At 40.3% G+C, this 13,558-nt stretch overlaps 1 protein-coding gene across 1 annotated transcript in view; it reads right to left on the bottom strand.

The window, feature by feature from the left end:
- LOC135684592 (uncharacterized) overlaps window positions 1-13,472 on the bottom strand; it is a 76,115-nt gene extending 62,643 nt beyond the window's left edge. Inside the window, exons 1-13 of the mRNA XM_089115072.1 lie at window positions 13,172-13,472; window positions 11,515-11,612; window positions 10,715-10,959; window positions 9,994-10,092; window positions 9,596-9,743; window positions 5,825-5,952; window positions 5,056-5,214; window positions 4,075-4,110; window positions 3,070-3,150; window positions 2,028-2,144; window positions 1,379-1,477; window positions 691-846; window positions 167-259 (exon numbers count right to left, since the gene is read on the bottom strand). Coding sequence (XP_088971198.1) covers window positions 167-259; window positions 691-846; window positions 1,379-1,477; window positions 2,028-2,144; window positions 3,070-3,150; window positions 4,075-4,110; window positions 5,056-5,214; window positions 5,825-5,952; window positions 9,596-9,743; window positions 9,994-10,092; window positions 10,715-10,959; window positions 11,515-11,581 — 1,428 coding nt within the window. The 5' untranslated portion in view covers window positions 11,582-11,612; window positions 13,172-13,472. The remainder of the gene's footprint in view (window positions 1-166; window positions 260-690; window positions 847-1,378; window positions 1,478-2,027; window positions 2,145-3,069; window positions 3,151-4,074; window positions 4,111-5,055; window positions 5,215-5,824; window positions 5,953-9,595; window positions 9,744-9,993; window positions 10,093-10,714; window positions 10,960-11,514; window positions 11,613-13,171) is intronic.
- Between the last annotated feature and the right edge of the window lie 86 nt (window positions 13,473-13,558).

The following is a 13,558-nucleotide window of genomic DNA, read 5'->3' as shown; positions in this document are numbered from 1 at the left end:
CTACCATTAATACTTGTATCCTTTGAGCAATGAGGCGAAATAACGACGTTAGTGGATGATATTCCAAGATCTAATCATGACACTGGTGGCAGCACCCACGGCCGTTTCTTCAATTATTAGCAATATGTATTGGAGAAAACAAAACGCAGATTACATATCTAAATACCTTGAGTTTCTCAATTTCTTCTTGCAATCGTTCTTCGACATCTTTGGCAGCTTTCGTTAGGTCCTGTCTCTCTTTTATCCACGAGCTGCGATCCTTGAAAAATAGGTAAGAAACTGTGAAGCAATTGTTCGAAATCAGCTTTGATTTTGCCAACAGATTACTGAAGTGAGCAACCAGCCTTCATGACCCCTTAAAGCTCAGAGAAGCAGACTCTAAAAATCTAACTTTACTACTACCCTGAACACAGACATTAACTACATGTTCAAAATAACTGAGCACATAAGTGTGAGAATTTTAGCCTTAAAGATGATATTTATCAAATGAGAGTTGGCCAATTTTTAGGGAAATTTAGAATGACAGCTTGAATAAACTCATAAATAGAGTAAGACAAAAATGGTCCTTTTCTTTAAAGAATGAAAAAAGAATGTCATTATTCACTTTTCCATAGATTGGTCTCAAGCTTTAAGAGAAGTAAATCATTGCTTTTATCGCTATACTAATGACTATTAAGAGTCAGTGAGTACCTCCTCAACTTGTTCTTCAAGATCATTTAACTGTTTGTTCAATTCACTCTTCTCGGTGATTACCCGTTCCCTGTCTTGATTTAACTTTTTCAAAACATCTTGTTCATTCTGAAGTTTTTTGTAAGCCTCTTCTCTCAGTTCTTGATATCTTTGGATCTGTATGAAATTAATTTCGAATAATTAAATCATGTAAACCATTATGTGTGTCTGCATTATCTAGCAAAATTTTTGAGTAAAACTGTTCTTTACAACTTTGGACAATGGATAAAGGAATGGTAAAAATACAAAAAAGCCTTTGAATTAGTCACTTAAGTCAAGGATTAATTGAAATTAAAACGGTCAGAAACAATAAGCAATAATATCTGATAAAAAGAATCATGATTCAGCCAATCTTATTGGTCTCCTTCAATCTGTTGCTGCCAAACCAATCAAACACAGCGCCATACTTCAACCATCACAGATCCTTTCTCGCCCAATAGATATCTTTACCGTGAGTGCAAATGCTACAGAAAATTGGCGTGCAAAAGGTAGAGAGGATCAAAGAAGTAACGGGGTACTTAATTGAAAAAACCCAATCAGCGACTGACATGCAGTGTTACTTGAACTTCCATCAAGCAGCAACACTGGCTCCATTGATCTTCAATTACTCCCCCATCAACCTGTTTCCAAGCAATTTGGCATGCCTTACCTCGTCTTGCTTTTCTCGCTCAGCAGCCTTGGTTCTCGCTTGTTCTTTGGTTAATGATTCCACGGCTTGGGCCAATTCTTTTTCAAACTGCTCAAGTAGCTTACAAATAAAACGAAAGAAATTCACAAAATTCAAAGAATAAAACTGATTTAGTTCAAATCCAGTAACAGTCTACAGTTTAGGTAAGCTTTAACTTGTAAGCTTGTATATAAAAGTATTTGAAATTTTTTTTATACGCTTCATTTCTCTCTTTATAGCCAATTCTAGGATGTAGTAGTGCTTCTCCGGCAACAAAACGTGACTACTGAGATTTGAATCAGCCTAGGTGAGATGGACCCCTATGTGTCTCAAAATGTGGTTCGGAAAAGCATTATAAATCGCCAGGGGGTCTAACTGATTTTTCAAAAACCACTTACTTTACAAACTTCGTTGACATCTCTCTGTGCATATGACACGTAAACAACATTAAAAATCGATATATCCCGAAAAGGGGAACTAGCATTGCCTTACGAAAAAAGAAAGCTCGTTCTTAAACATAGAAATCCCTAACTGGACAGAGCACACTAAAAAAACAGAGATCAGTATGTTGTTTTTGTCCCTCGCCAATATAATGTTGTATCAGAGTTTTGAGGTGTTAATAGTTTCATACCTCTTGTTGTTTGTTTTGAGACTTTCGTAAAATCGAATTTTCTTCGCGCACTTTCTGAATTGTTTTGATCTTTTCAGAATCTTGTTTCTTCCATCCAGCCACTATGTTAGCAAGGGTCTGATGATAAACGAAATGACATGTCACTTGATAAAAGTCATAATGATAATGAGAACATTGAATAATGGAATGCAATAGGTGATAATTATGCCCATTAATAAGAAAAACCAAAAGCTAATTGCAGTTTCTTAAAGAGTGTATATTTTGAAATGTTTTACATAGTTCATTCGATTGCATAAAAGTCGCTGTTAAATGAGTTGGGACACATATTAAAATGTTCAAAGTTGAATTTAATCACCCCTGTCCCCTTTGAAACAGCGTTGCTTTCCTTAAAATAGCATAGAAAAAATTTTTTGCAATGCGATTTGAAAGAGGCCCAGAAAAACTATGAGCATTCAGCTGTGGGATGTGGAGCGGAAGTGTTAGTATTTGGAACAAGAAAAGAAAACTATAAAAAATAGGCTCAAACTTTTAGGTGTTCTAACGATTTTGGACGGCTCTATAGCGGTGCTATAAGCAAGAAAATAAAGAGAAACTCCTTTAAGCTGAAGTCCCTGAACTCGAGAGACCACATATGCTGAGGTATAATAAATCATCAGAAAAGTAAGATATTTAAAAGAAAATTGTACCAGCAAAATAATGATTACTTCAATAGACCAGTACAATTTTATTCATGATACTTTTTCTCATTTTTCCAATGCAAGAGTTCGACTTATAAGAGCTGGGAAGTATTTCAAATTTCATCAAGACCATATTTATATATTGCTCCTATCAACTGGTTTGACATGTACGAAACCCCCAGAGCATTTTCAAGGTCAAGGTATTACATATATGTCAGCTGCAACACAGGCCAAACTTATACATTGAATATCAGGCATAATAGGCCAATGGCCTAAGACAGCTTCAATGAAGCAGCATAGCATTACACATAAGACTTCAAGGACTCGCACATAAAATAGTTTGTTAGATTAGGTAGCAGGCATACCTTATCGAGTTGCTCAATCATGATCGCCTTTTTTCTATCCGTTGCGACTGCAACCGCCAGCTGCTGCTGCATTTCCAAAACCTGGAAAAATACATTCATCAATTGAGCAAAAAGCAATGATATTTTTAGCATTTATAAATATAATAGAGACGGAGCACTGTAGCCAGACATAAGGGCTGGATAAACGAGAAAACTTACATAATGACGGTACAGAGCAGAAAGGAGGGCTTTGTGTAAAGGAATATCGATAACATGAGGGTTTATATCATACAGAAGAGATAGGCTTTGGGAAGACAGACCTGAGAAGAACTAAAGGCTAAAAGTGGAGAATTCTTCAATCAAATTGCAAGTTGTGGCGATGATATTTAGATAAGCGAATACTTTTGCAGGCTGTTACTAATGGCAACGAGAGGAGAAGTGTCACAATGCATATGGGGTTAATTAACAAGGAGAGACGAGCAATAGGCGTTGAAGAGGCTAATTAAGCTTCCTAGGTAATAAAAAGAACAAACTACAGGTTTTCAACTGATAATCGTTAAAAATGTCATTGGCAGTGATTAACCCCCAGCCTAAGATTACATAGGAAAGATTGGAAATAAAACAGGGGGGTCGAAGATTTCAAGAAGTATGAATCAAGAATGACGGACGTATCCGAGGCTACAGCTCCCGAGATTAGAATCTTGTTATGCACGTGTAAACATGTAAACCATTTTTGGTTTCTGGATATCATAGTTTTCAAAATTTGCTGGTTTCAGTGATTTGATCGTCAAACATACTGAACACCAAGACTTTTTCCAATTTCAGGTATTCAGATCGAGACAGTCAGAGTTAACAGATTCTGGAATTCTTAAGAAGCGGAAGTAAACACTTTGTTAAAGAAGCGGAAGGTTGATATCTATCGGATATGCTGAGAGATAATAATGCAAACAATAGGTCTGCTTAATCATCTCCCCAGGATTTGAATAAATATGGCTCGTTATTATACATTAAGCAAAAATCGAATACCTTTTTCTGTAAATTTTGAATTTGAACTTCGCAATGCTGGAAAAAAGTAAAATATTTTATCGAATGGTGAATAGGGATACTAATAAAAAATACTAATAAAGAATTGTCAACTATTTGAAATAAGGTCAGCATTGAAGCATCCGATCGGTAGCCATCTTACAATGGTTTTGCCAGCAAATAGTACGAAAATTTCTCAACTGAATACCGTAATGAATATTGGAGTATATGACACATAACAGTAATTCCGAATCACAATTAAATTGATCAGACACCAACACAAACGTTAGGATACCAACAACAAGCAGGGTTTGTATTAAAGATAAAATACGGGTGAAGTTAGGATATATACTTTGATAGGATTAAGGTAGAGACAGAGAAATGAAATATAAACGATTAGGGCTGGGCTTGCTCTTACGATTAGGAATAAAGTCATTAAAGGAGGCGGGCAATTTCCTGTGATTAGGGCCTTGAAACAGAAAAGGGTTGTTTCTTGATGAGGTTGATATCAATTTTCAGGATAATGATAGGATTAAAATAATAACAGATCAAAAATGCTTTCACAAATTGTCGTTGATGTACTTACATAAAATATGCACGTTGCGTGTGGTACTTCATCCAGAATAACGATAATATAGTTAGCAAATTAATTTAGTACCAGAATGAAAATATAATAGTTTGATTGTTAAAAACACGACGTTTCGAGCATGTACTCGTTATCAAGTGGCTAGAAAAGAAACGACAACGAGTACATGCTCGAAAAGTCGTGTTTTTAACAATCAAACTATTATATTTTCATTCTGGTACTAGATTAATTTGCTAACTATATTATCGTTATTTTTTATGAATTTACATTTCTGTTTCATTCGATTAAATAAAGTGAACAAGCTAAAACTAGAATTATCAAAAGATCAAGAATAACTGTGGGCCTTACATTATCTAAATTCTATCAACCGTTTATGAAACATTAAGAAGATTAAAAACCTTTCGCCTTTGCTTTTCTCGCTCTAAATTCTCCTTTAAAATAGAATTCTCAATAGAAAGTGAACGGTCAGTTTGGGGAGAGACATATTCATGTGTCGTTCTCTCTACACGTGGAATTTGCTGCCTTTCCGGTCCACGCATTATCCCATGCTCATCCATCTGGAATAAAATAAGAGATTGATGTTACCGTCATGGAAAGATGCAGATGGACAAGCAGGGTAATCGAGAAACTCTGAAAATCGGACTGGCAATAGCCGGGGAGCCAAATCTGAAAAAGAACTAGAAAATACCAGTATTTTAAATATTTGAATTGTAAATGTAGACAAGTAGACAATGCAAACAATACACGAAAATGTAGACAAGAAACAAGTTTTCTTCTGTTGTGGCATTCTACTCATTCGTAGAATCCAAGAAATATGCACTTCTTGCAAAGTTCAATCATATCAAACAAATTTCAAGTATTCTTGGGACAAGCAGTCGCTTTCTTTACATAGAGTCAAACGAAATTATAAAGCAAACTATAGATGAACTTAAGATTAACTCCAGAAATTCCTTTGTAAAAAACAAACAAAGAGTCATAAATTTTACAAACTACAAGATCGATATGGTGGTAAACCTTGGAACAAAATTTCTCATTACTTTTTAAGTTATTTCAGTGGACATTAAATTATAAGTTATTTCAGTGAAAATATTTACCAAAGCAAAAACTAGAAGTTACGAAACTGAAAAAAGGTTTTTCCTATTTGCTTTACTTTTAAATAATAATTACCAGCAGCGGAGGAGAGGTATGAGCTAACAGTTCCCTGAGTGACGTCATACTGTCGAAGGACTTCCTCGCCTCGTCGAACACGTTGGAGGCATCAACTTGGTTTTCAGGGCGTTCTTCTGGCAAGATTCCTGGAAATATGAAAAAGTAAAATTAAGATAATAAGGTTGTGACGATTGATAGCTGATTCATAGCTTGGCACTGATGATAAATAATACACTGATTTTTTGAAGAAGGCAATTTTATAAGCATATCTAAGCTTTTGGTGTGCGTTAGTACTGACATGGGCTTCGTCAGTGTAACAACATAAATGAAGAAAAGCAATTGCCTAAAAAGCAATTTCTATGAATTTGGAATTGATCCATACTTTGAAATTCCTCCCCCACCTCTTCTTCTCCTCCTCTTCTCCCCCTCCTCTTCTCCCCCTCCTCTTTTCCCCCTCTCCTCTTCTCCCCCTCCTCTTCTCCCCCTCCTCTTCTCCACCTCCTCTTCTCCCGCTCCTCTTCTCTTCCTCCTCCTCTTCCCTTCCTCTTCTCCACCTCCTCTTCTCCCCCTCCTCTTCTCCCCCTCCTCTTTTCCCCCTCCTCTTTTCCCCCTCTCCTCTTCTCCCCCTCCTTTTCTCCCCCTCCTCTTCTCCACCTCCTCTTCTCCCGCTCCTCTTCTCTTCCTCCTCTTCTCCCGCTCCTCTTCTCTTCCTCCTCCTCTTCCCTTCCTCTTCTCCACCTCCTCTTCTCCCCCTCCTCTTCTCCCCCTCCTCTTTTCCCCCTCCTCTTTTCCCCCTCTCCTCTTCTCCACCTCCTCTTCTCCCGCTCCTCTTCTCCACCTCCTCTTCTCCCCCTCCTCTTCTCCCCCTCCTCTTTTCCCCCTCCTCTTTTCCCCCTCTCCTCTTCTCCCCCTCCTCTTCTCCCCCTCCTCTTCTCCACCTCCTCTTCTCCCGCTCCTCTTCTCTTCCTCCTCCTCTTCCCTTCCTCTTCTCCACCTCCTCTTCTCCCCCTCCTCTTCTCCCCCTCCTCTTTTCCCCCTCCTCTTTTCCCCCTCTCCTCTTCTCCCCCTCCTCTTCTCCCCCTCCTCTTCTCCACCTCCTCTTCTCCCGCTCCTCTTCTCTTCCTCCTCCTCTTCCCTTCCTCTTCTCCACCTCCTCTTCTCCCCCTCCTCTTCTCCCCCTCCTCTTTTCCCCCTCCTCTTTTCCCCCTCTCCTCTTCTCCCCCTCCTTTTCTCCCCCTCCTCTTCTCCACCTCCTCTTCTCCCGCTCCTCTTCTCTTCCTCCTCCTCTTCCCTTCCTCTTCTCCACCTCCTCTTCTCCCCCTCCTCTTCTCCCCCTCCTCTTTTCCCCCTCCTCTTTTCCCCCTCTCCTCTTCTCCCCCTCCTCTTCTCCCCCTCCTCTTCTCCACCTCCTCTTCTCCCGCTCCTCTTCTCTTCCTCCTCCTCTTCCCTTCCTCTTCTCCACCTCCTCTTCTCCCCCTCCTCTTCTCCCCCTCCTCTTTTCCCCCTCCTCTTTTCCCCCTCTCCTCTTCTCCCCCTCCTTTTCTCCCCCTCCTCTTCTCCACCTCCTTTTCTCCCCCTCCTCTTCTCCACCTCCTCTTCTTTTCCTCCTCCTCTTCCCTTCCTCTTCTCCACCTCCTCTTCTTCCCCTCCTCCTCTCCCCCTCCTCTTTTCCCCCTCCTCTTTTCCCCCTCTCCTCTTCTCCCCCTCCTTTTCTCCCCCTCCTCTTCTCCACCTCCTCTTCTCCCGCTCCTCTTCTCTTCCTCCTCCTCTTCCCTTCCTCTTCTCCACCTCCTCTTCTCCCCCTCCTTTTCTCCCCCTCCTCTTTTCCCCCTCCTCTTTTCCCCCTCTCCTCTTCTCCCCCTCCTTTTCTCCCCCTCCTCTTCTCCACCTCCTCTTCTTTTCCTCCTCCTCTTCCCTTCCTCTTCTCCACCTCCTCTTTTCCCCCTCCTCTTTTCCCCCTCTCCTCTTCTCCACCTCCTTTTCTCCCCCTCCTCTTCTCCACCTCCTCTTCTTTTCCTCCTCCTCTTCCCTTCCTCTTCTCCACCTCCTCTTCTTCCCCTCCTCCTCTCCCCCTCCTCTTTTCCCCCTCCTCTTTTCCCCCTCTCCTCTTCTCCCCCTCCTTTTCTCCCCCTCCTCTTCTCCACCTCCTCTTCTCCCGCTCCTCTTCTCTTCCTCCTCCTCTTCCCTTCCTCTTCTCCACCTCCTCTTCTCCCCCTCCTCTTCTCCCCCTCCTCTTTTCCCCCTCCTCTTTTCCCCCTCTCCTCTTCTCCCCCTCCTCTTCTCCCCCTCCTCTTCTCCACCTCCTCTTCTCCCGCTCCTCTTCTCTTCCTCCTCCTCTTCCCTTCCTCTTCTCCACCTCCTCTTCTCCCCCTCCTCTTCTCCCCCTCCTCTTTTCCCCCTCCTCTTTTCCCCCTCTCCTCTTCTCCCCCTCCTTTTCTCCCCCTCCTCTTCTCCACCTCCTTTTCTCCCCCTCCTCTTCTCCACCTCCTCTTCTCTTCCTCCTCCTCTTCCCTTCCTCTTCTCCCCCTCCTCTTCTCCCCCTCCTCTTCTCCCCCTCCTCTTTTCCCCCTCCTCTTTTCCCCCTCTCCTCTTCTCCCCCTCCTTTTCTCCCCCTCCTCTTCTCCACCTCCTTTTCTCCCCCTCCTCTTCTCCACCTCCTCTTCTTTTCCTCCTCCTCTTCCCTTCCTCTTCTCCACCTCCTCTTCTCCCCCTCCTCCTCTCCCCCTCCTCTTTTCCCCCTCCTCTTTTCCCCCTCTCCTCTTCTCCCCCTCCTTTTCTCCCCCTCCTCTTCTCCACCTCCTCTTCTCCCGCTCCTCTTCTCTTCCTCCTCCTCTTCCCTTCCTCTTCTCCACCTCCTCTTCTCCCCCTCCTCTTCTCCCCCTCCTCTTTTCCCCCTCCTCTTTTCCCCCTCTCCTCTTCTCCCCCTCCTCTTCTCCCCCTCCTCTTCTCCACCTCCTCTTCTCCCGCTCCTCTTCTCTTCCTCCTCCTCTTCCCTTCCTCTTCTCCACCTCCTCTTCTCCCCCTCCTCTTCTCCCCCTCCTCTTTTCCCCCTCCTCTTTTCCCCCTCTCCTCTTCTCCCCCTCCTTTTCTCCCCCTCCTCTTCTCCCCCTCCTTTTCTCCCCCTCCTCTTCTCCACCTCCTTTTCTCCCCCTCCTCTTCTCCACCTCCTCTTCTCTTCCTCCTCCTCTTCCCTTCCTTTTCTCCCCCTCCTCTTCTCCACCTCCTCTTCTCTTCCTCCTCCTCTTCCCTTCCTCTTCTCCACCTCCTCTTCTTCCCCTCCTCCTCTCCCTCTCCGCTTCTCACTCTACGTCTCTCTATCTCTCCTTCTCCTCCCATACACATACATCCATCGACATTAGATGTAAAACGATTTCACTATGCAGCTCTTTCACGTATACACACTATTTGAAAATACATAAAGTTCAGGCAAACGTATAAAAGCATACATCAAGTTGTGAGTTGTGACCCTTTGTTCAGCAAAAAGCGAATGCGTACCCAGTGGCAACTTTGACTGCTATGAAACCATCTACCTGTCTGCCTTGGTTTGTGTCATCTCAAACAGGCACTTCCTCCTACATACGCTACGGGTGGGTCGTATACGGGAATCAACTTTTTTAACAACAAGGGGATCGGAAACCTTGGACAAAATAAGATTGTTTGCTTTAATTTGCATGATTGGCAAGGGAAAAATTCTGATTCTAGCTTAAACAGCAATTAGTCATTCTAAAAAGTATGTTATGCGAAAACTCATCTCTACATCATTCAAGATGGTTGTAACGATGGGTATACCTTGGATCTTTCCGTGCGGTGTTTCCGAAGTGCTTTGAAGTTTTGTCAACTCAATCATATGTTTTAGCTGGGTTCTAATGCCTTCGATTTCTGTTATACTTTGTGCTGTTTTGCTAGTTGAACTTTTTCCTGGCTCGCTAATTCTAACCTGATGAAAGAAAGACTGTTTAAGGCAACATAAAGGAGAGATGAAGAAAAGATGAAAGGTGTAAAACAAAGTGAAGAGAAAGAGAGATGAAAGAGCACATACTTGTCAAGTGACGTTTTACCAAGATAAACAAAAGTAAAAGACTTAGCCTGACCAAGTCAACTTATTTTGTCCCAAGTCTATTAAGAAATGGAACTTCAAATATGTAAATGTGTTGACTATTCAGTAAAAAGAAGTTCCCACATCATACCTTCTTTAGGCTTTTTGGGCTTTTACTCCCTGGTGAACTTGTATTTCTCATGGGTGAATAGCTAGCTCTTTTGGTGGTCTCTTCTTCCTTCCTTGGCCTCTGCAAAAAACATTGTTTATAACGTAGTACAGTAATTTGCAATATTTGTTACATTCATTGTGTTACAATATTCTAAAAGCTGGCAGTACTTCACCTATATTTAACAAAAACAAAAGGGGACCTAAACTCAACAACTCTGGCACACCACCCTCAATGTTTCACAATTTCACAAGCAGTATTGTTATTTGTCAAAACAGGGCGAGAACCACTTATGCCCTTAAACATTGACACCAGATCATTTTTAGCTTTTCTCACAGCTAGCTAACATCAACTGTATTGAAATATTTCTAAGCTCTAGAGAAACCACAGCAATACAGAGATGTGTAATCTGGTTAGCATACTAATCATTTGTGTTTGATAAAAGAAAATTTACAGTTAAATAAAGCATTTTAATTTGTAGAGTGCATTAGCTTCTCCACAAGGGTATTATTCAAAAGGTTGGAAAACAATTACCTTTCAAAAGCTTGATACAAAAGGGAAAAAACAGACTGGCCTAAAATTTAATCAGCTCTTGGGGTTGAATTTATACATGGGAAAACAAATGTATTTTCCTAACTATTGGAGTATACTGAGACCTTCTTTGGAAAATAACAATTCAGCAACAAGATTTCAACAAGCATACCTCACTACTGTTTAATTTCATGATTCCTTTGATGGGCGATTCATCTTGTATTATTGGTGTAATCCCTGATTCATTGTCACTTTCTTTGCCAATTCGACCTTCCATATCTTGGTTTGAAGGTGCCTCTTCAGGATAAAATGGAAATTCCATGTTCCTTTCTGACTCAAAAGCAATATCATCAGAATTCACCAATGAAGCAAAGTATTCTTTGGACAGATTGATTTGGATATGTTTTTGTGTAAGTCCTACAAAAAATGTACCATTATAGTTTTCTATAATTAATTAACATTCTAGAAATTATATAAAATCTGAAAAATAATTCCTTTAATTTCTTTTTAATCTATAGACATATGATATTGAAAGTGTAGGCAAGGGTGCATCTGACAAAATTGTGGATTCTATAATGACACTGTACATTTCAAGAAATTTAAGAAATGACTACCTTTCTTTACTCTTTAAAATGATTCATTGATGATTTATGAAAATTTGATGAACACTACTTTTTGAGTTAAATTGCAAGATGGAGTAATCTTTTTTGAGCTGATGGAGCACAGAGTAAATTATTATCCCTGACAGCGAATTCATTGGCTGTTTGTCAAAAAAGCTGCCCTTTTATTGTTTTGAGACAGCACATCAAACTTAGGGGCAGTAGCTGCCTATCTGCAAATTGTAAAATACCAACCACAAATTATTTTGCTAATGTGTTTATCCCTTTTTAGATAATTTAAGAAGGAAAAAGTAAAATTCATATTCAATGACAAATAAGTCTTTAGCATGTTAAACTTTCAAAAGTTACTTACCATGTCTTTCACCTTTTTGTTCATTCTTTATTGGGGTGGAATGATTCTCTTCATTTCTTGATTCCATTTCATCAACTATATTTTCAATCCTTGGTTACCTAAAAAATTGTATCTATTCATATTGAATATACCCTAAGTTAACAGGAGACTTATGAAAAATACTGGATAGGTAAAGCTTTCCTTTATTCTATTTGAGACTTTTTTGGGCCACCAGGCTGTACCTTATATATGAAGCATTGAAAATGAATTTTGTGAAATGTATATACTTTTTTCAATAGAAAACACTTGCACATGTCTCAGAAAAGAATGATGGAAGATCATACAGAAACGATAAGAATTGAAAGAGGAGGATCTAGACAAAGATGGATACTCAATTTCAAGCATTTGCTACTCAAGAAAGCTAAGTTGAAACATGAAATAACAGAGTTTGTGCAGGGAAATAATGGAGCCATGTACTGGCAGGGAAACATTACAAAGGGAATACTCCAGTAATGTTGTGGGGTTTCACCTTGACCTGTCATTTAATTATTTGCTTCTTAGAAATGCTTCTTTGTCAATATGTAGCAAAAGATAAAATACTTGTGCTAAAGAGGTTTTTAACCAGTATGGATGCTATGTAAAAAAATGTAAACAGAAAGCTGTTTTTAAAGATTTGCCTCTTAATTATCTGTTTGCTTTTCAGAGTGCAGAACAGCATTGATGTTTCCTTAAGACAACCCAGGTAAAGATGAAATAAAGTTTCTCTCTGGGTCAGTGGTGGAGTTAAGGAGCAGTTGCCCCTCCCTTAACGAGTTGAAGCAAGTCTGGTGCCCCTTTTTGGAAATTGTGCACCCCTCTTGAAGGGTGAGAATCAGGTGAAAAAGTTTCTGAGACCGATAGGTTAATTTGCTTCAAGGATTACCTCAAAGTTATGTTGTTTATTCCAGAAATGGTTCTGAAATTTTTGCATACAGCGTACTTTTGACATCAATTTTTTAAAATTTTCAGTGCCCCCACTACCAACTGCCCTTCCTTCAAGTTTGCTCTGGATCCACCTCTGCTCTAGGTGTCAACATCCAGTGGCTGGCAAGACTTATTGCCCTTGCAACCAATTCTTTACACCTGATTCGCCCTGAGCTCCTTTATTTGAGTAACTTAATATTCTCAGTTTGATCTAACGCCCACAGGGCTTACTAATTGCATGGAGAGATAAAGACAACATCAGAACTGATTTAAGGGGACCGATTACCACTAGCGCCAGTGAACGCTGAACACAGTTGTAAGCTCGTCAGTTCTAGGTCACTTTGGCAAGTAGTAAGTGCTGTTGCTTATATCATCTAACTAAAAGAGTTCCAGTGACAACAAACGATTTGTTTATCTTGGCCATACGTAAATACGTTAACACCAACAAAACTATGAACCATAAACTGTAAAATGAGAGAGAATTTTATACTGAATATCAAATGAAGGCAGTTAGATTCAGGGAAGCCAGTGTTTCTGTTTGACACAGGTAGGCTAAGCTAACATTGGTTGTTTGAAAGTATTTTTTCACCCTTTTTCGTCAACAAGTTTGTTTACTTAAATTAAAACTACAGTCATATTCACTGTTTGCTGGAAGCATATAACTAAAGGAAATTCTAGCTGCACTAACGGAAAAGTCATTGTTGTGAAAACTTACCACGATTGCCATTCCTGATTCAAAATTGTATAAACGCGCCTTTGCAACAACAACCAGCAACTACTCCATGTGCTTGACACCAAAATGCAAATAAAATGGCGGGGTCAAGAAACTACCAACATTGAACAAAATTGATGGAATTTTTCTCATAATTCTGGAGAAATGTCAGAATTGGTTAAACTTTATTGAAAAACATGACTTCAAATGCTTTAATCGTCCTGATATCATCCTTATAGTCCCGATATTAAGACTTTGACCCTCTCCACCATCTGATTCAAAGGATCAATTCTGTTACGATCTGAAGAAAATTCATCCAATTATGTTGTGTATGCTAGAAAATTCATTGAAAAATTTTAATCAAGCAATTAATAAAATCAGGAAATGTAT

Source organism: Rhopilema esculentum, chromosome 21 (genome assembly GCF_057945365.1).
Source record: "Rhopilema esculentum isolate cy_ngs chromosome 21, ASM5794536v1, whole genome shotgun sequence".
Classification (NCBI taxonomy): domain Eukaryota; kingdom Metazoa; phylum Cnidaria; class Scyphozoa; order Rhizostomeae; family Rhizostomatidae; genus Rhopilema; species Rhopilema esculentum.
This window is presented reverse-complemented; position numbering and strand designations above follow the sequence as displayed.